This window comes from Mustela nivalis (genome assembly GCF_964662115.1).
Source record: "Mustela nivalis genome assembly, chromosome: 20".
NCBI classification, from domain to species: domain Eukaryota; kingdom Metazoa; phylum Chordata; class Mammalia; order Carnivora; family Mustelidae; genus Mustela; species Mustela nivalis.
The window spans coordinates 25,780,313-25,800,935 of NC_139039.1; the positions used below are offsets into that span (position 1 = coordinate 25,780,313).

A 20,623-nucleotide genomic window follows, 5' to 3' on the forward strand; every position below is an offset into this window, starting at 1 on the left:
TCTGCTCAGTGGGGAGCCTGCTCCCCCTGTCTCTCTGCCTACTTGTGATCTCTCTGTCAAATAAATAAAATAAAAAAAAAATAAAAGAATCATGTTTTAACTTTGTGATTTCCTCAGACATGGCAAAGACCAGGCCCACAAGTGTTCCCTATTTAATGGCTAAGATAAGAAGTGTCGGAGGGAGAAGGGTGGGGAAACTAAGCTGTTTTCAAATATCCCTGTGATCGAGGTCCCAGTCACTATAGAAAAGCATGAATTAGATATTCAGGAAGGGTTTTTTCCTCATACATTATCCATGATTTTTTTTTTTTAACTTCATGAAATTTCCTAGTCTGAGGAGGTCTAGAAAGGATTCAAAGCTTGTAGATTCCAAGCGCTTGGATTTAAGTGACCTTTAGTTGTATTCATAGATGTGTAAGTAGTGAAAAATTATTTCCACTAGTCAGTTTGTTCTGTCAGAGGAGAGAGTATATCTCTTCAGTGAGAGATGAGAGATCGTGGCAGGTTTTTGGGACCATGAGATTTGTTAGATTATGGAAGGTGTAACTCCTATCCATGTAAATAAAATGTTGGACATTTTAGTTGCCTCCAGTTGATGAACAAAACAGAGTTGTGGGGCGCCTGGGTTGCTCAGTCAGTTAAGCATCTCAGGTCATGATCTCAGGGTCCTGGGGTCAAGGCCTGCATGGGGCTCCCTGCTCAGTGGGGAGCCTGCTTCTCCTGCCCCGCCGCCCTCCCACATGCTCTCACTCCTTCTCTCAAATAAATAAATAAAATCTTTAAAAAAAAAGTTGATTTGAGCTTCTTGTCATCTGTGGGTGATTGGCAAACTTAGGGTTTATGGGAGTTCTGGGTTTTCTTTTCTTTTTCATGTATAATAGTTCGAGATATTAAAATAAGAATCACTTCTAATTCTGAAATATTTACATTAAAAGTTCCCTCCATAAACTTCGTGTTTATTGGTGTAAATATTGACATTGTTTATAGTTTCCTAAAGGAAACAATAAAAAATAGTTCTTAATCTAACAAAGTATCTAATATATGTGTATTATAGAAAAAAATACAAATAAGCAAATAAACATTAGAATCACTTTACCACTCCGGGTAAATTGTATAACTATTTTGGTGTCTATGCAAAGGCGTGCTATCCCTATCTTAATATGTGTGTTTGTGTGTCAGTGTTTGTTTATAGAATAAAATGAAACTTTTTCCTTGAATGTAATTTTTTTCTTGAACATAATTTTTATTGGTTGCATAATTTTATACATTTTGTTGCATACATTTTATTGATGTATATGAACCTTAACTTATATCAAGTAATATTTTGTTGATAATCCCCAGAGTTCTATTGTATTTTGCTGGTAAATTGTTTGACTTGCAAGTTTGTGTGCTTTTTCTTTAGAACAATACTGTAAGTGGTAGTTTATTTTCTAAGCTAACTCCCTGAATTTTAACTGATACCTGTTACATAGCTAAGCTTCCCTGATGGACAACGGGAACTCCAGGGCTTAAACCATAGGATCCGCTCATTGCATTATTTCCTCAGAAAACTCTGTGATCCAGTCAACCCCTGGCACGGTGTCAGACGATGGGTTGGGTACTCAGCAAAATCTGAATGAATGTGAGCTGCGATTTCTTCTCTACTCAAGTCGTGGCTAGAGCAGCCAAGGACAGATGGTATTTGCTTTTTTGGACTGTGGGAAGAGGGTTGTGGGCAGGGAGGGCATACTGAAGAGCAGGTTTCCCTCATCAGCTGTGTCTTTTTTTTTTTTTTTTTTTTTAATTTTTTTAAAGATTTTATTTATTTATTTGACAGAGAGAAATCACAAGTAGATGGAGAGGCAGGCAGAGAGAGAGAGAGGGAAGCAGGCTCCCTGCCGAGCAGAGAGCCTGATGCGGGACTCGATCCCAGGACCCTGAGATCATGACCTGAGCCGAAGGCAGCGGCTTAACCCACTGAGCCACCCAGGCGCCCCTCAGCTGTGTCTTTTGCACTTGTCTTTTGCACTTGTCCATAATTCGGCTTTAGCTTTGATAAAACAAGTTCCTGGAAAAAGAGTCTTCATCACTGGTGAACTTGAGGGAGTTGGGAGAAGGCAAAAGATACATTGAATAACAAACTTTCCCTAAGGACATTTGTAAAACATACTATCCAAGAGCAACAGAATATACATTTGTTCTTAAGTACACAGCATTTATCATGTTCTGGGCCCTAAAACAAGGAATCGAAGGGCCAATTTGTTGTTTTCTTGTTTTTTTGAGTTAAGCATGTACCTACCCTATCATTCAGCCCATTTCACTCTTAGGTATTGAATGAACCAGGAAGAAAGAAAACCTACATACATCCACACAAAGACTTGTACAGATTGATACATGAATGCTCCTAGCCATTGTATTTTTGTAAAAGCCCAAAACTAGAAGTAACCCAAATGTTCCATCCAGTGAATGGATAAATGAACTGTGGTATATCCATACAACAGGATACTACTCGGCAGTGAAAAGGAGCAGACTATGAATACATCCAACAGTGGGTGAATCTCAGAATAGTGACACAAAAGTCAAAAGGCCAGACAAAAAGGATACATCATGGTTCCGTTTGTATAAACCTTTAGAACATACGTACCAATGAATCGGGTCAGAAGGCAGATCTGTGATTGCCTGGGGATGCGGATGGTGGAAGCAGGGTGCCAGGAAACTTAGAGATGGGAGATCTGTTTACCATCTTGATCGTTGTGGTTTCACAGGTTATGCATAGGTCAGAACTTACCAAATTGTAAACAAAGAGGACAGTTTATTACACAGTTGGCCCGTGATCCATGTGGGGACTAGACGGCACTGATCTCCTGCACGGTCAGAAATCCTCATATGGCTTTTGACTCCCTTGACTTAACTCCTCATACATAGCCTGCTGTGGATCGAAAGCCTTACTGGCAACACACACTTGATTAGCACAGATTTTGTATATTATATGTTTTTCATACAATATTCTTACAGTAAAATAAGCTAGAGAAAAAGTTATTAAGAACATTGTAAGGAAGGGAAAGTACACTTATGTTACTCTATTTATTGGGGGGGAAAATCTGCCTGTAAATGGACCCACACGGTTCAAACCTGTGTTCAAGGGTCAACTGCGTATCAACAATTGCACAACAAATCTATCTAAAATATGAATGAATAACAAGAAAATAAGGCCTTCATGATTCTGAGGCTGTTTACATCACGATAGTGTTGCTTATACACCTGTACGCAGATGACATGTGTCATCAGTAAAAGGGCCTTCTTGCTGATTTGTGCTTCTTCACAGCCAGAATCAAGGGAAAACGTTAGGGTTCTAGAAGATCTCCTTTTCACACTGAGGGAGAAAATCTAGAGTTCTAGACGGTTAACAACAGAGCATTGAATCTTTAAGTAGCAACATGATTTCTAATGAGGACCTCAGTCATGCTGTATCAGCCAGAATAGAGAAGAGGAATAGAAAATGTGGCGGTTAAGTCCGACTCCTAGAAACAGCAGAATGGTGCCAGGGAATCAGGATGGAGGAAATGAGAAGTTGGTCAAATGTCCAGTTAGAAGTTGAGTATGTTATGGGATCCAGTGCACAGCATTGTGATTAGAGGTAACAGTTCTTTATTGTATATACTTAGAGGTCACTGAGAGTAGATGTTAAATGTTCTCACCCCCAAAAAGAAGTGGTTAATTCTAGGACACAATGGAGGCAGTAGCTAACACCATAGCGGCAATCATTTTTTTGTAATATATAAGCTTAGTGAATCACTACATGGTACGTCTTAAACTTAACACATTGTTATATGTCCATTACATTTCAGTGTTGGGGGGGGTTAGAAATCTTAAAGGCACACTAGCTAAAATAAGTAGAAAGAAAACATGATGGTGACCATTCATTTGGTGATTTCTCTTTGCCTGTTGCATGAAGACCAGATTCCTGAACCAGTGACTTGTGGTGTCCCCTGTAGTTCGAACTCAGCTTTGGTTTGGTTTGGCTTCGCCTTCTCCCAGAATATTCTGAGGTATCTCCCCCTTTACCGGCTTGGTTAATGCTTTTCTTTGCCTCCGAGTCTTTTTTCCATTTCCTCTCACCTTTTATATCCGTGCGGTGAAATTTTATCCATCCTTTAAGTTCCCAGTCAAATGCTAACGTGTTCTCTGATCTCCCAAATAGAAGTGTGTCATCTGTGTTCTCTGTTTTAGTAGACTCTGATCATGTAATTTGTATCTTTGGCCTGATGGGATATAGGTCAGTGAGGTCTTCCCTCCCTGCTGTTTCGGAACCAAACAGATGAAGAGTTCTACATTTTGGCTACTATTTAGATGTGTTTGGATTCTTTTTTACATGGATTAAAATTATCGGGGTATCTGGCTGGCTCAATAGAACACATGACTCTTGATCTCAGGGTTGTACATCTAAGCCCCGTGTTGGGTGTAGAGATGACTTAAAAATAAGATACTTTTGAAAACGACTGTAATTATTAATGCCGAGGATGGAGGCAAGGACAAAACAAGCAGAAAAAATGAAAATCGTTCTGATTTTATTTTTGAACTGTGTTCTGTGTTCATTTGATTTAGAGCAAAGAAGTGGTAGATGTACTGTTCTTGTGACCTTTTTTTTTTTTCTTCCTACTGATATTTTAACTATGTAGACCTCCTTCTCTTTACTTCATAATGTCAGAACCAGGTAATGGCTAATTGGGGAAGGAGAAATCAGTTTGTAAATTTAAATCAGCTGGAAGTAATTCACTCTGAGTCATCCCATAGAAATACCCAAGAGTTGGTCTAATGGTGTCTTAAGATGAGAGTGTTCATTGGGTCACGGGAAGAGCATGAATTACATAGGGTTTGTGAAATATCTGAAGACTTGTGTTTTGAAGATGACAAGTGAGAGGTGTTCCTCAGGTTGTACGGTCTTGTGATCACGTTTCTTATTTATTTTCCAGGTCCGGACCCTATTTGTCAGCGGTCTCCCTCTGGATATCAAACCTCGGGAGCTCTACCTGCTTTTCAGACCATTTAAGGTACCTTTTCTCTTTCAGAAATTAATAAAAGGAGACAAAAAGTGTGTGTATAAATAAGCTAAAAAGGGCTTATTTATAAATAAGCAAAAAGGGGGCTTTCTGCAGGAGGAAATATGTTTGAGAAAGCATCTTACAAAGTGCCCCCCCTCTTTTAAAGTTTAGTTAGTAAAAGAGATTTAACAACTCAGTTCAGGTGTGCAGTCTCAGGAAAGACTGAAATTGCCTTTTGTCCTTCCCAGTAGCTGATCTAGAAAGTCTCTTTGCTTCCCAGTAATGGGGACATGTGTCTGGCTCTGTTGTGAACAGTTTTAGTGTCCTCCCTGTTTATCATTCGCCAATGGGAGTGTTCTTCTGAGTACAGCTCACCAAAAACACTGTCAATTCCTGTTACTTATAATATTCCCAGTAAAATAACCCAAGTCAAGGCCTGTTCTGCAAGGTTTCTTATTAGTTGAAATATTGCTAATAATCTTCTTTGGAGACTAGTAAGTTGATTACACTTTCATAAACCAGATTGAGAACCTGACCACCATTATTTTTTCTGTAGGAAGAATGTCCTAAATTCAAACAAAGTAAAATGAACTTTAAAGGAATTACTTGTTATGCTGGTACACAGTATAGTATTTTAATTCAGTTGCCTGTCCATGGGGACTACTGAGATACAATCACTTGAGAGATAGTTAATGTTGCTAGAATTGAAAACGTAACAGGAAATGGGACAAAAGCTGAAATAACCATGCTGCCAAGGAGAAGCCTTGAAGGCTAACCTATGGAGAGTAAGAGAAAACTGGGACTGGGAGGTTTGTGGGCTGGAGGCCTCGGCCCTCAAGGGGAACACCCGGAAGTCATGATAAATTGAGGGCTTGTGTCTGGTCCCTGAGAACATGGTAGCAGCAGTGCCTGGCCAGGGGCCCCCTTAGGATTAGGTGGCAGACCATCTTGATTAATGATGAAAGCTCCATCTTGTTGAAGCAGGACCCTAGCCACAGAGGCAAGACAGGTTGAGGGACAGGATCTAGCCTTTAAGGGGAGAGCGATGTGACCGCTGGAAACAGCTGGGTAGGAGAGGCAGAAAGGTGGGAGGGGCAGCCAGTTTAAAGCCAGCAAAGCTAAGAGTCTAACTTCTGTGCCGGGAAGGTCATAGTGTAATAATAGAGCTACCTCTGTTCCGGCACCCATCCTCTTACTTGAACAGTGATGACCGTACAGGGGGAAATAGAAGGGTTAGACGTGAGGTCAGCCGCAAGGCAGTGGGAAAGGAAGAGAGGACGCTGGGGATGGGGTTTGGCTTCGTAGAATTTCCTGAGTATCTTCTGCAGGGTTCCCATTTTTACTGTTTGTCCCTTTTGTAGGATGAGGACTTTTCTAAGATTTTATTTATTTGAGAGAGAGAGAGAGAGAGAGAGAAGCAGGCTTCCCACTGAGCAGGGAGCGGGATGCGGGCCTCGATCCCAGGACCCTGGGATCATGACCTGCGCCGAAGGCAGACGCTTAGGATTGAGCCATCCAGGCAGATGGGGACTTTTGAAGCGAGTTGATCTTCCTAATGGACAAAATACTGGAGATTTAGCCAGCAAGCCCCTCCTATGAATTACTCCATTTAATTTTTATCATAACCTTTTAAAGGGGGGTGGCCTCCGTTCTTCCAATGAGGAAAAGGAGACTTAGAGCAACTGAATACATTTTGCTCAAGGTCACACTTCATAAATGGCAGGGCTAGGATTCAAACCCACGCAGTCTGACTGCCGTCCGTGCCGAAGTAGTCTGTGAGAGAGCACAGTTCATTGCCACCGGTGGTGACGTGCTTGAGTGAAATATCCATTTGTCCTTTGCCTCTGAGGCCTTCAGGGTGTTTAAACCTCCAGGTTTTTCGGAGAGAAAGCACCTTGAGAAAGGAAGAGACAGGGCTGTGAATCATGACCTCTCTGGCCAGAAGAGCTCAAGGTCTTTGAGGTAAAATGTTTACAGTAGCTAATTGGTAACATAGTTCTCTGCTGGGAAGACAGGAGGATGAATCAGTCCCAACAGCCTGCCCAGAAACCCCAACGCAAGAGTCAGGACCCTGGTACATTCCTAACAACGCTCTTTTAATTAAAGTCCCCGGAGGTTGACCCCAGTCTGCAAATCTGTCTTGGCACTGATCGGTGCAGTGGTCAGTCATGTCAAGTGGTGTTTTTCCCCCTGTGTCATCCATCAGGGCAAGCCACCAGCCATTGATTATTTTCAGAAATAAACACACTTTGTTATCCTTCTCCTGAGGAGCCAGGAGGGGTGACGGGAGGGAGGGCAAAGGGAGGGTTTCTGTCCTCCTTGAGGATGGGCTGGAGTAAGAGCCCTCCAGGGGACTTTTGTAATGTTCCAGTCAGAATACCAGCGTGAAAACTAGCTGCTTCAGGAAGTTAAGCAAAATAACTCAGCAGAATTTAGGATCACTACCTGTGTAACTTTTCCCGGCAGTTTTGAAATTTCGAGTAGTAAGTTCTACATAGGACATTCTTAATGTTTTAATGTTATTTTATAGCAAACACATGACCAAGTCCTCACATACTTACCTTCCTGTCTTACTAAATTTACTCCCTTCACTATTCTAATTCTAAGATCTGTTGACAAAAGAACCTGTTTTTTTACCATTGTACAACTTCATGGAAAAAAAAAAGAGGGAAACCTAGATAATGTGCATAAATTTCAAGGAATGATTTGTTTTAGGCCTTAAGGATCGGCACATAGATGCTATGTCTGTGAAGTCTGCCTTCTCAGTTACTTTGAGGCATTCGTAAGAAGAGTTCGTCAGTAGTCATAATGGACTCATTTTTACTTGAGCAGGATGCTATTACAGTTTTTTTTTCCCTAGTAATTTTTTCGTCTAAATTTGGTTCTTAATTTTCAGGGCTACGAGGGTTCTCTTATAAAGCTCACATCTAAGCAGGTAAGAATTTCAAACTTGTGTATAAATGATCACTTCCACAATAAATTTGAATTGATTTTCTTTTAGAATGTTCCTGGGTCTCAGCATTCTCCTTTGTAATTCTCATCAGGATTTAATTTTTGTTGTTGATTTCAAATTCAGTGTGAGATTAGTTAGGAATTAGCACAGGAAAATGATTTACAATTCCGTTGTCTCCAGCTGGGATGTCTGGGACCATCTTTGAGGAAGACAGACAGCATGATTATATTGGGATTGGTCCTTATATTGAAAAGAAATAATCCAAACCCCCTTTTATTCCCCATCCTTCCTTTTTTAAAAAACAAGGTTAAACAGGCAAACGTTCAGTGCGTGTAAGTATCTGTTGGTGGAGAATCATGCTGTGTTTCCAACTTGTAATAACCACAGGCAGAGTCCCAAGTCTAGGGTAGAGCACAGAAGGGGCAGGATAGAGAGTGGTAGTCCGTGACCCTGATAGTTTCCACAGACTGCTTGAAATATTTGGCTTTAGCACCCCCCCCAAAATGCTGAATACCCAGCGTGCTCACCTCTCAGTTGCTTTTCGTCTCTTGGTAAGGTATTTTCTGATTCGTCAGGAATAAGCTATGTTCCGAGCTGCTTTCTGGACTGAAAGATGGAGTCCAAAGGGATTAGCACCCCTCTCTTGAGAGAGGGGTGATTTGGTTCACACACCTAGTTAAACACAAGACGTTTTAAGGGTATCCCTTGGGATTTGAGCTGGAAATGTGCATTTTATAGTTCCGATCATGCAGTGAGCGCGTACAGGGCTTGTGCGGTTGTGTCATCGTATTCCTTGCACTTACAGTGTACCGAAAGGTGATTCGGTTCTCTTTCCATTTTAAAAGATGAAGAAACTGAGGTACAGTGAATTTGATTTAGGAAAGTAGAGCCTCTCGACCCAAGTTTTCCTCTATTCTCTTGTCCACTGCTGCTCGCCTTCCAGTCCCTTCTAGAATTTTTTTTTTTTTTTATGATTCTCTAAATCCCCAGCTGTGCCCTTGAAGAACCACCCTCACAATCCCTTTTGATTCATGTTAGAAATTTGGCTAAGCCACTGCGTCATTCTTTTGAACTGGCTTTCTTATTTCTACTCATTGCCTGTGGTCATTTCTTTATCTTAGCTCTTTTTGGTTTGACATCACCTTTGACCCAGAAAAATAGATAATCTCCTGATTTGTTTTTTGTTCATATTTTTTTTTCTTTCCTCAGCCCGTAGGTTTTGTCAGTTTTGACAGTCGCTCAGAAGCAGAAGCTGCAAAGAATGCTTTGAATGTAAGTAGTAATAATGTCATCATTGGTGTTTCCTTGTGAGGTGGTGGTGGGAGGCAGTAGAAGCTCTTTGGACAGGACATCACATGGAGGGAATATGACTGCTCATTCTGATAGGAGGATTCATCCATTTAATTAGCCATCTGAAGAGATTTTTCCTTGAATCGTGGTCCGATGTACAAACTACTGAATAATGCTTTGCTCTTCTCCAACTTTTACTGTAATGCTCAAAATACCTGCCAATGTCTTATTCTAATTGAGCTTGGTCACCGCCCATGGTAATGTGCAGCTTGGTTTAGCCATTGTCATATCTCAGAGATTAAACCTAACCCAAGAGTAGACAAAGACTTGGCTTTCCTTCTCATGAGGTTTCCATTTAGCTGTGTGAGTTTGTGTGTGTGTGTGTTGTTGTTTGGTGGATTTTTTTTTTTTTTTGGTCTTGTTTTTTTAAGGTTATAGTCTTGACTCTCACTGTTTTCCCCAAAGACATTCTGCATTGTGCTGTAGCAAATGGTTGTCAGTTGCGTTGAGTGGAGGTACCTGTTTTGGTTTGTAGGCATCTTGTCTGCCATATGTTTTGAAGCTTTTGCCAGCTTCATTTTAGAAAATATTTTTCCACTTTAGTGTGCTGAAAGCCAAAACAATTTAAGGGGAACCCAGCCTCATGAGAGAAGGTGAAAGGAAACAGAATCCGAGTTCCAGATGCCGAGGGCTGCTCCTGAGGTGAAGAGTTGGAGGGAAGAAGTCTGGCTCCCTCCTGCTCCAGGCCGTCAGCCTAAGTGGCCATGAAATCAGGGTCGATGAAGGCGGCCAAAAGGGTTTAGGGTGCTTCTTAAAAGGCAAGTGTCCACTTGACTGGTGGCCATCTGAGGGTCATAGTGTAGGCGCTTGTGTTGCTATGGAATCTACAGGTGCCGCTCCCAGCTGCTCCTTTGAGCCCCTGGATGCTAGAGCAGACTGTCCTGAGGGAGGGCTGTGGGAGAGACATGGTATCCTGGAGACTTGGAGGCCGCAGGGAAAGACCTCCAGAGGGGTCTGTTTCCTCAGCATAATGGTGTCATTGTGACACAATCTTGAAAGGTTTTCAGGCTTTGAAAAAAACCGCACACACTCTCAGAAGACATGGTTTGCTTCTTACTATTGGTTTTTCATGAACGTCTTGGGAATCCAGGAACTCCAAAGAGCTCAGGATTTTCCTGGATTTGGGCGAATAACCTTCTGGTCAGAGAAACTGCTGCCTTAACCTGTTTGTCTTCCACAGAACAAAATACAAGCCAATTGTGTACCAGTGGTACTCAGTGAAACACAGTGTATGACTGAATATTTTGATACAAAAATTGTTTTGATTTTTACATACATTACATAGATGGAGCCAGAATTTTCTCAGTATAACCAAATTTTAAGCTTTTCAATAAATCTAGGCTTTTATTTAGATCCTGGTGTTTTATTCTTACCAGGTAGGACGTTTCTAACTGCAGAACTACTCTGGGTCCTTCAAAATTATGTGAGGTTAAGTGTTCACCATGTTGTTTTCATTGTTCTTCTAAAGGAAGTAACAGCAGTTGAAGGTTGTTTACAGAATTGGCTCTCTGCGGCCTGCCTTGACTGTCTGAGGAGCACTAGGCTTTTAGAGTGACTTCTGTCATCTGACGAAGGCAACTTTCTCTTACGGGCTAGGGTTTGTGTTTCTGTTTGATGGAAGCTTGTTTTCAAACTGTCTAAATGGTCATAAACTGTGTTTCCTTGCCTCAGTAAGTGGGAGTATAGCAAACAATTTCAATATTTCTTGGTGCACAAAGGTTATATCCATTCCAAGAATCAGGTTTGGAGCCCTCCTGTGCCATAGCAGTGGAGGTGAGGTGTTCCAAGTCCATCCCTCGGCCAGCCGGCCCCAGGTCATTGTGCTTGCGTGTCCTGACATCTGGTTTTAGGTTGGCTCTTCCTCTTTCATTGGCAGTGAGCTTTCCTTTAGCAGCTTCGTTTCCCTTAGTCATTAATGTTCTTTTGTTGCTCATGTATTAATAACTTGGGAAGAACTCCAAGTGAAACTGTTCAAATTCTGTGGATCTAAGGGTGACTTACTATTTGTGAATTACTGAACCTGAGCTCTGTTCTGCTCAGAGGCTGACTCGTGAGTGTAGGCATTTACTGAGCTCATGCTTGATTTCTTGACATGTTTAACTTTTATTATATATAAGGTATTAGAGGTCTTGGTACCTTAGAAACCATCCTTTTGTTCTGGGAACAGAGACCTCGAAAGGATGGATGGCTCTGTCAGGAAGCTTAGGTTTAAAGCTACGACTTGAAGGAAGCCTTCTGCATCTTTGTCCTGTCTGCTTTGTTCAACATCTTGCTGATCGCTTGGTCCATGGAAAGCTGCTGCATTTTTCCTGATGGCAGTGACAGACTATTTAACTTAGATCGTCCAGGACAAATGGCCATGATAAAGTTTGGCCTGTGTGACAGTGGGGCAGGGTTTCTTTTCTCTACAGAGAAAATGGGCCCATTCGGGATAATTTACTTAATCACGAAGCTGACAGCTTTTCTCTGTGGCCCAACATATTATGCTCTTTTCAGGTCATCTTTCTAATTGGTGAATTAAAAACATACGAGGCTCATAGCCGTTACAAAATTTATTCCCCTCATGTCATTTGTTCAGCCTTCTCTTAAAAGTGTTTCCTCACACTCCTTTGGGGGAAAGTTCCATGTTGTCATGTTTTGTTTCATTCCACTATTGAGAAACTAAAGCCTCAGTCCGGTAAGGAACTCTATCTAGAACAGTTCATGGTGTCACGAACCACTTCTCCACGCCTCCTCCTCTGTCTTGGTTACTGTTTGGTTCAGGTATTAGTATTAATAATTAGTCTTCTCCCAAATGCCTGATTTTTTTTAAAAAAAATCTATTTTCTTTCATTTTTGGATTATGCGTCAATTTGATAATTTTATGGAAAAACATGCTCAGATTGAATTAAGCGGTAACACTGAACTTTTATCAAGAGGTTACTCAAATCTTCTAAAGTAAATATAGTATATTTTGTTTTTACAGCAAAAACTCCCAAATTAAGCTAAAAATAACCAAAACCCAGACTTCCCTTCAGGTTATCTATGGTCCCATTAATCCACATGATTAGAAACCCCATTCATTCTTGAACCTGACAACAAAATATCTGACCTACCCTTCACCCTTCCTACACGTTTGTAATTTCCATACAGGCAGTTTTCTATTTCCCATGAAGGTGGTGTTAATATTCCAAAGTACCCAGCTATTTTTAGGATTTGTTTGTAATTTTGGAGTGTAAATCAAATATGGTGAGTGAGATTGAGAGTTAGCCTGCTATAGTAAAATTTGTGGAAATTTAAAAAAAAAATAGAGTAGGCATACAGGTGAGAACCCTGAGCAGAAGTGAGAATAGGCCATCCCTGGCTTCCTGCCAACTGCCAAGACCCCATTATTGCCCCTGTTGCCTAGTTAAAATCTTGTTTTAAGAAATAAGAGTGATTTGTAGTTAATACTTCAGATCAACAGGCTTGTCATGGTCCTTGCTTGTGTAAGTTTCCGTCACAGGTGTTGTCTTACACTGGTGTTTGGGAATCATTCCTCTAAGGTACAGTTGACCCTTTAACGTCACAGGGATCAAGGGTGCAAACCACTTCCTGAGTAAAAACAAAACACACACACACACACACACCCCTTTTGTTTCTCCCAAAACTTAATAGCTTACTGTTGACCAGAAGCTTTATTGATACCATAGTCAATTAAAGTCAAGTAACACATATTTTGTGATATATATATTGTATTTAAATAGTTATTATTGAGCTAGGTTTTATCATAGACTCTTGTAAATTATTGTATCAGAATTAGAGAAGTCTGATGTCCTCAAACAATGGACATCACTGCAAGTTGCTTTCACAACTAAACATTGCCTGGATGAGCACAGTAACTGCTTTACTCTCAGATTTTAGACTGTTTGATATAAATGATCCCAATTATCATTGCAAGCCCTAGTCTGTTGGATTCTTTTCTAAAAGTTTGAGTTACAACTCCTATAACATAAAACCCATTTGAAGTGTGCAATTCAGTGGTTTGGGGTATGTTATATATTATAAAAGTTTGCCATTTTAATGATTTTTTAAGTGCACAATTCATTGGCATCCATTACACTCACTGTGTTGTACCACCATCACTGCTCCATAGTTCCAAAAAATTTCATCATCCCAAACAAACTCTGTAACCATTAATCAGCACTTCCCAGTTTCTCCTTTATTTTAGCCCCTGGTAACCTCTGATCTATTTTCAGTCTATTAATTCACCTATTATGGATATTGAAATATTTGTCCTTTTGTGTCTGACTTCTTTCTTCAGTATAATGTTTTCTTGATTCATCCATGTTGTAGCACGTATCAGAACATCATTCCTTTTTTTGACTGATATTCCATTATATGGATCTCCCACCTTTTATTTATCCATTCATCTGTTGATGGACACTTGGGGTTATTTCCACCTTTTTGCTCTTGTGAATAAAGCTCCAGTGAGTATTGGCGTACACGTTTCTATTTGAGTCCCTGTTGTCAGTTACTTTCGGTATATACGTAGGAGCAGAATTGCTGAGTCCTGTGGTAATTTTAGCTTTAGCTTTTTGAGACCTTTCCATAGTAGCTGCATCATTTTACATTCCCACCAATAATATAAAGGGTTCCAATTTCTCCATATCCTCACCAGTACTTGTCGTTTTTTTAAATTGTGATCATCCTAATAGGTATGAAGGGATCATTGGGTTCTTGATAAAGACTTATTGACTGATTGCAATAGTACATTTGGGTTCTTTTCGAATCTCACATGACTTAAAATGTTTCTTTTAACAGGGATTAGTAAGCTTTCTCTTCTGTGGTGGCAGTTCTAATAAATAGAACTGTAACCGTTAAATAGTTTAGTTTACCTGTTAATAAAATAAAGGTTGGGGGGAAAAGCCAGCCATTGGGTAAATAAGACTTACGCTTTATATTCTTTCCTGTACAAGATGCCATCAAGACATGAAGGAAAGGTAGTTTCTCAAGGTCTAAAAAGACTTCGGAATAGAGATTGAAGGGCAGTTTGGTTTCAAAGCGGAAAAAGTGGCAGTCACACAGACTTTGAATGCGAAGAAGCCTTAATAAGTGGAAAATGAAGAGGATTTGAGAATTTGTAGTATTAAATTCTTAACGATTAAGGAAATGTTATCAAGGGGCGCCTGGGTGGCTCAGTGGGTTAAGCCGCTGCCTTCAGCTCAGGTCATGATCTCAGGGTTCTGGGATCGAGTCCCGCATCGGGCTCTCTGCTCAGCAGGGAGCCTGCTTCCTCCTCTCTCTCTGCCTGCCTCTCTGCCTACTTGTAATCTCTCTGTGTCAAATAAATAAATAAAATCTTTAAAAAAAAAAAAAGGAAATGTTATCAATTCAGTAGCACATATAAAGAATTTTTAGAAAAATCCTTAATAATTTGTAAGAAAGCATGTTGAAAATGCACTTGATAGTGTCACATGTTAAAAAATAGCCCATCTAATCAGGGAGACTGTCTTTTCCATCCCCATAAATTTCTGGTATTAAAGTAAACACTATGGGGGGCGCCTGGGTGGCTCAGTGGGTTAGGCCGCTGCCTTCGGCTCAGGTCGTGATCTCAGGGTCCTGGGATCGAGTCCCGCATCGGGCGCTCTGCTCAGCGGGGAGCCTGCTTCCCCCCTTCTCTCTCTGCCTGCTTCTCTATCTACTTGTGATTTCTCTCTGTCAAATAAATAAATAAAATCTTTTAAAAAAAAAATGGCTTTAAAGTAAACACTATGGTTATTTATATCACAATTATTCCAGCCTTGGGCATAATTTCAGTTTTGTTGTATAGCTTGAACTCTTCCAGCTATCCAGTTACTAAACAGTATGGTATAATTAATCCGTTTGTTCAGACCAGGCTTCTCATCATGGGTGGGGGTATTATTCACTTCCAAAGGTGTTAAAAGGAAATCACCAAGCAAAAGCACTTGCAAATGTTCTAGACGTGAACCTCTACCAGGAGTGTACTTGCATGTTCAAAAGATGTGGCCATAAAGTACTGGTACAAACTCTGAGTGTAGAGGGACTCCAGGGCAGTCAAGATCTGCCGTGATCACACAAAGACATTCTGGCTTTGGTTTAGCAGAAGTCTGGACAACAGTCTCTGTTTCCTGTATCACAGGTTTTCCTGACAGGTTGTGCAAGTTAGGACTTTTGATCTTGATATTTGTACAGCTTGTGAGTTAGGTGAATTATTTCCACTAAACAAAAGGTTTCACAGACACAAGCATCCAGATGGCCTGTGTCAGCTCCCCCTCACCAGGCACTCTGTCAATATGTTTCTTATCAGTTTTAAAATTTTCTCCTTAAATTTCTCTTCGCTTGTTGCTCAATGTGGTTGAAGAGGCCCAATTAGTGTGATCCCAGCTGGGACTTTTGGATGGGAAATATGCAAGGCTGCCAGATGAGATCATGAGTCCAATCTAATGTTTATCTGTTAAATCTGTTTATAACTGCTGACTCTTGACTTGCAAAGTTCTAAAACAGCCATTTGACGTCACTGGGCTGGGGGCTGGGTCTGTGCCAGTCGGTATAGAGCTGCCGTGATGCAGGGCTGTTGGTCTCTTCTCTTTCTCCCCATGACTGCATGCTTGGGGCTTGACAAACAGCTCAGTCCGCCTAGCGCCCTCAACAGAGTTTGAGATAGGCTTCCACAACAGTTGACACCACCAAAAGTGACTCAGAACCCGAATACAATGTTAAAAATTAAAAATAGTAAATGCTCAGTGGTGTGACTGTTTAAAGGTTCTAGAGTCTGTCAGATCATTTTTCTCTGCTTTTCTTTATGATGGTCCTGCATTTTTGGATGGTTCTACAACCTCCCTAGGATAATGCAGCAACATGATTTACAAGTTTTTCTGAAAAACAACTAAGAAGATGAATGCGAGGAATTTGTTAAATTTCTAATTAGAGTCTTCGCTTGAAGAAAACTAGATTATTTTTAAAGATCTTGTTTATTTGAGAGACCGAGAGCGAGCAGGGAGGCGAGGGAGATCATGACCTGAGGCAAAGGCAGACGCTTAACCGACTGAGCCACCCAGGCGCCCCGAAAAGTGAGTTATTTAAATCTACTAAGCATTCACGTAAGACACTGGAAACCGCAATGCTACTAAAAGAAATCCTGAAGAAGTTTAAAGAAAGAAAAGTAGCCAGAAAATGTTAGCATCATCCTTTCCCCAGGGAAACAGCAGGAAGAGCCACAGATTCTCCCAAATAAACTGGTTTACTCCAGTGATAAGTGTATGTGGAAATCTCGAGTTCATCAGATGTTACATGGCTGTGTGAAACAGCCCTCAGCCTTTGCATCGCGGCCTTTTCTGAGGATCTAACTTACTTAAACCGAGAACTCCCTTTAAAAAATACTATTTTCTATTGACCTTGACCTTTCCCCGCATGGTTCTTCGGGTGTTTCAGAAATGCTGAGAATCCATTTGCCTCTATCATAAATGTAAGTAGGAAATACAGTATTTGTGGAACACGAAGGACAAAGAATGAGTTATTTGCTAGGATCTTCTTGCTAAGTCTTAGAATGAAAGCTCTTTGGGCCATTCACATTGCTGATTGTCCTGCAGTACGGCACATTTTGGCCCCGTAAATTACTCTTTATTATAAAATCACTTTTATTTATTTATTCTTAGTGAATGATCATACCATCCTTAGGACTAGGGGTTCCAGCACTCCGTTCCACACTGGCTTTGTGTTTCTGATGATAATCTACACAGATTTTAACTTTTGGTCCACAAAGCTTTTGTCTTATTTTGTAACTGGAATGCTTTAGAACATTTTATAGACTTGGGGCATAGGAATGGGACTTGACCCCATTAAAATGGACTAAGATGTTTTGCCAAGACCTTTGTCAATGATTGTGTTCTTATTTCCTTACAGATACATAGAGTATGAGGTGTTTTCTTTATAATTAGGATAAAATCTTCATGCCATTTTTAATGGTTATTTAATAATTGTTACATAGAAACATTAAAAACTTACAGAACCACAATAGGGATTTTTATGTACATAAAAATAAGGGGGAAAGAAATAGAGTAAATAGAGAAATAGAGAATAGAAATAGAATCTATTTTATAATAGAAATAAAATCGAGAAATAAAGTAAATCCTTCTGAAATTGGGAGATATATATATATATATTTTAGATATATATTTATATATATTTTAGATATTTATTATATATGTGATCATATTTTTTAGCTATATATACAATACATATTTACAAAACATACCATATATATGTGTGTGTGTGTATATACATATGTATAATACGCACACACACACACAATACATACCATATATACATATGGTATGTATTGTAAATATGTATTGTATGTAAAATACAATATGTATTGTAACTATGGGATTAGGAATAAGAAAATAGTTTTTGGTGGTTTTTTTCTTTGGGGGTGGCGAGGAGAGCACATGTTTCCGCATAAGCAACAGGGTCCGAGGGAGAGAGTCGTAAGCAGGCTCCAGGCCCAGCGCAGAGCCCGGTGGCAGCAGGGGAAGGGTGGCTCCGTCTCAAAACCCTGAGATCATGACCTGAAACCAAAATCAGCCGTCTCACCCACTGAACCAGCCAGGTTCCCCAGAAATAAAACAGTTCTAAGAAACATGATTATACTGACTAATCTAAAATCTTAAAAATCATACTGTCTAAAAAGGCTAATATTTATAGGGGGGAAAAAGTATATTTTTAGAATTAAAATCTCTAAAAATTAAGTTTCAGTAGTGAATTATTGAAAAATTAAGTGGTACCTTGAGTAACCTGGACATTGGAAAAAAAGGTTTCTAAGTGTTTTTTTTTTTTTTTCCCTAGCGATTGTGGGGCAAGTTTATTTTAAAGATTAATGTTTTAAAATTAAAAGAGCTGAATAATTCCCCTAGAGAATGAAGTTGGGTAGAAAATTCCTAGTATAAGCTAGTAACCGGTGGTTCTCTTGTGTTTTGAATCGCTTTAATCTGTTTTGTCCTTTGTTTGCTTTACATAAGACAGCACTCAAAAAGTATAAATGGATGAATAAATATACAGAGCTTAAAAAGTAAATTTGGAAACATGGGACATGAAAATAAATTTAAATGGAACGGAATTCACCATGTTCTCAAGCAGAAGGTTAGTTTATAATAAAGGAGCAAAAATGGGCAAAGTACAAAAGTGTTTCTATACTTTCAAAAATAGTAATAAAAATTAGAGTTCACACAATATTACAGTATAATTTTTTCAAAGAATTTTAATATTCACATAAAAGGCCCGTGTAATGTGCAAATGGATATTAAACCGAAGGCCGAAAAACGAATATTCAAGGTGTTACAGGTTATGGATATACCTCGATGAAAACGAACAAGGTTGTGAAAGAAAATCAGGCTGTTTAAACATCTTAGAATGCTACACAAATGAATAACAGGACTCCTGGAGGTTTTTAGGTTTAGAAAGGTCCTCGGTAACTGTGGTAGGAAGATGTTTGCTTTTCCAACACTTGAGCAGGTCATCTTTGTTGATCTATAGGCATGTTCACCAAATTCTAAAAACATCCTTAAAACAGTCTTAAAAATGAAACTCACTGATACTAGATAGGTACTGTGTACTTGTAGTTCTCTGTGCAGAACATTATTACTGTGTTGGTACCCGTGAAAAGGTACTAAATCTCTACACTTGAGGCTAAGAGAGAACAGAGAAGATTTCTTCTTGGTAACCAGTTATGTCTGGGAGGCTTTCTAGGCAAAGTGTAATAAAAGTGTCCATCAAGCTGACCTGGTTCAAATCCAGGTTCTGCCACCTACGGATTCAAGACCCTTCTCTGGACCGCAGTTTTCTTCCTGTTAACATTTTGTTGATACTACCTATCTCAGAGGGCGTAAATGTATCTCAAAGTAAATGAGATATTTTTTAAAGCCACTGGCCACTCAGTAGTAAAAATTCTGGTAATTGGGATGATCATCTTCACAAAGGACTGGTTTTATTCCTTAAGCCCACTTCGAGACAGTCTAATTTTAAAATAATGTCTGTGGAATTCCGCATTCCACTGGGTTCAGAGTACTTTTGAACATTGATCTACATTACAATGAAATTAATGACAAATTGATTCATTAGTCCTTTCTTGGAGCTTTTTTGGAAAACGAAGTTGCAGTGTTGTCCTTAATATATATTCAAGCCTTCAAAATATAGGGAACCCAAAAAACAGCCCCACCTCTCCCTTTTCTGTGGAACTGATCATGTACATTTCTTCGTCCATTTCAGGTTCCTGTTGAATCTCTTTAAAACCAAAGACACCACATCCATTCCATAGAAAGTATTTTATTTAGCAGCCATTGGGATTCCTTAAATTAATGGTTGAACAAGCTTTTTTGCAAGGAGAAGTTTAGCCTCCGCCCATCAGGTCAACAGTAAATAGACTTGAGGTGATGCATCAGAACCGAGGCCGAGCGCCGATGCAAGTTGCTCAGAGGCGAGACCTGTTTTGACTCACTTTCCTTTGGCTCTCTGTGCAGCACAGGAAGTACTTTGCAGTGAACCTCCAAAGTTTGAACTTAACTGTTCACGTTCTTTACAACTAATTTGTGCCTGAGCCCCAAACTCTTGGTTGGAAGAAGCTTCATAAAGGTTTTTGTTTTTGATTTTAGTTTTTCTAAAAACAGGTTTACAGAGCAAATACTACCCTCTTTCCTTATTTTTTGTATTTTTGCCTTATGCATCAGAGAATAGATTTTTCCCGCCCATGGATTGATTTATCTGTAGTGGTATTCATCAGTGACTTTGAGGACCAAAAAATGTATTGCTGTAGATGGTACTCATTTTTGTCCTCAGTAAAATTGAGGGTATAAAGTTGTTGACTTCAAGATTATTCTAATATTTATTTTTAAATGTAATGCAGCCTTCCTTCTTAAAGAATTGCTCTTACCCTATTGTGCTGCCTATAGTCAGGACCAAGCTTATATGCATCTTCTACTCCCTCCTGGTACTTGGCTTAGGATGAGCTCATCTTGGTTATGCACAGGTTGTGTGCACATTGAGTAGGAGATGTGCCTGGTTCTTTTCTAGGGAGGGTGGTCATTGCTCAAAAACTGGAAAGCAGAAACAGGGCTGCTGTCAAAATTATACTTGGAGGCTGTTATGTCTGATCTTAAAATGGAAGTCTTTGCACAATGATTTTGGGAAGGTACAGCACCTGTCTTTTATCAGTTGTAGAGTTTCTTAATATCCACACTTGTTTTTCTCTCCTTCATTTTTTTCTTCTGCATCAGCCACCAGTAAAGGCTTAAAGTAAACTTTGCAGAATTATCCTTAAAGGAGA

The 20,623-nt window shown here is 39.8% G+C and overlaps 1 protein-coding gene across 9 annotated transcripts in view; it reads left to right on the forward strand.

The window, feature by feature from the left end:
- Positions 1 to 20,623, forward strand: part of RBPMS (RNA binding protein, mRNA processing factor) — a 172,134-nt gene that overhangs the window by 71,271 nt on the left and 80,240 nt on the right. For all 9 annotated transcript variants that reach the window (XM_082715651.1, XM_082715656.1, XM_082715654.1 and 6 more), the window contains exons 2-4: positions 4,953 to 5,030; positions 7,918 to 7,956; positions 9,184 to 9,246. In XM_082715651.1, the coding sequence (XP_082571777.1) occupies positions 4,953 to 5,030; positions 7,918 to 7,956; positions 9,184 to 9,246 (180 nt within the window). The remainder of the gene's footprint in view (positions 1 to 4,952; positions 5,031 to 7,917; positions 7,957 to 9,183; positions 9,247 to 20,623) is intronic.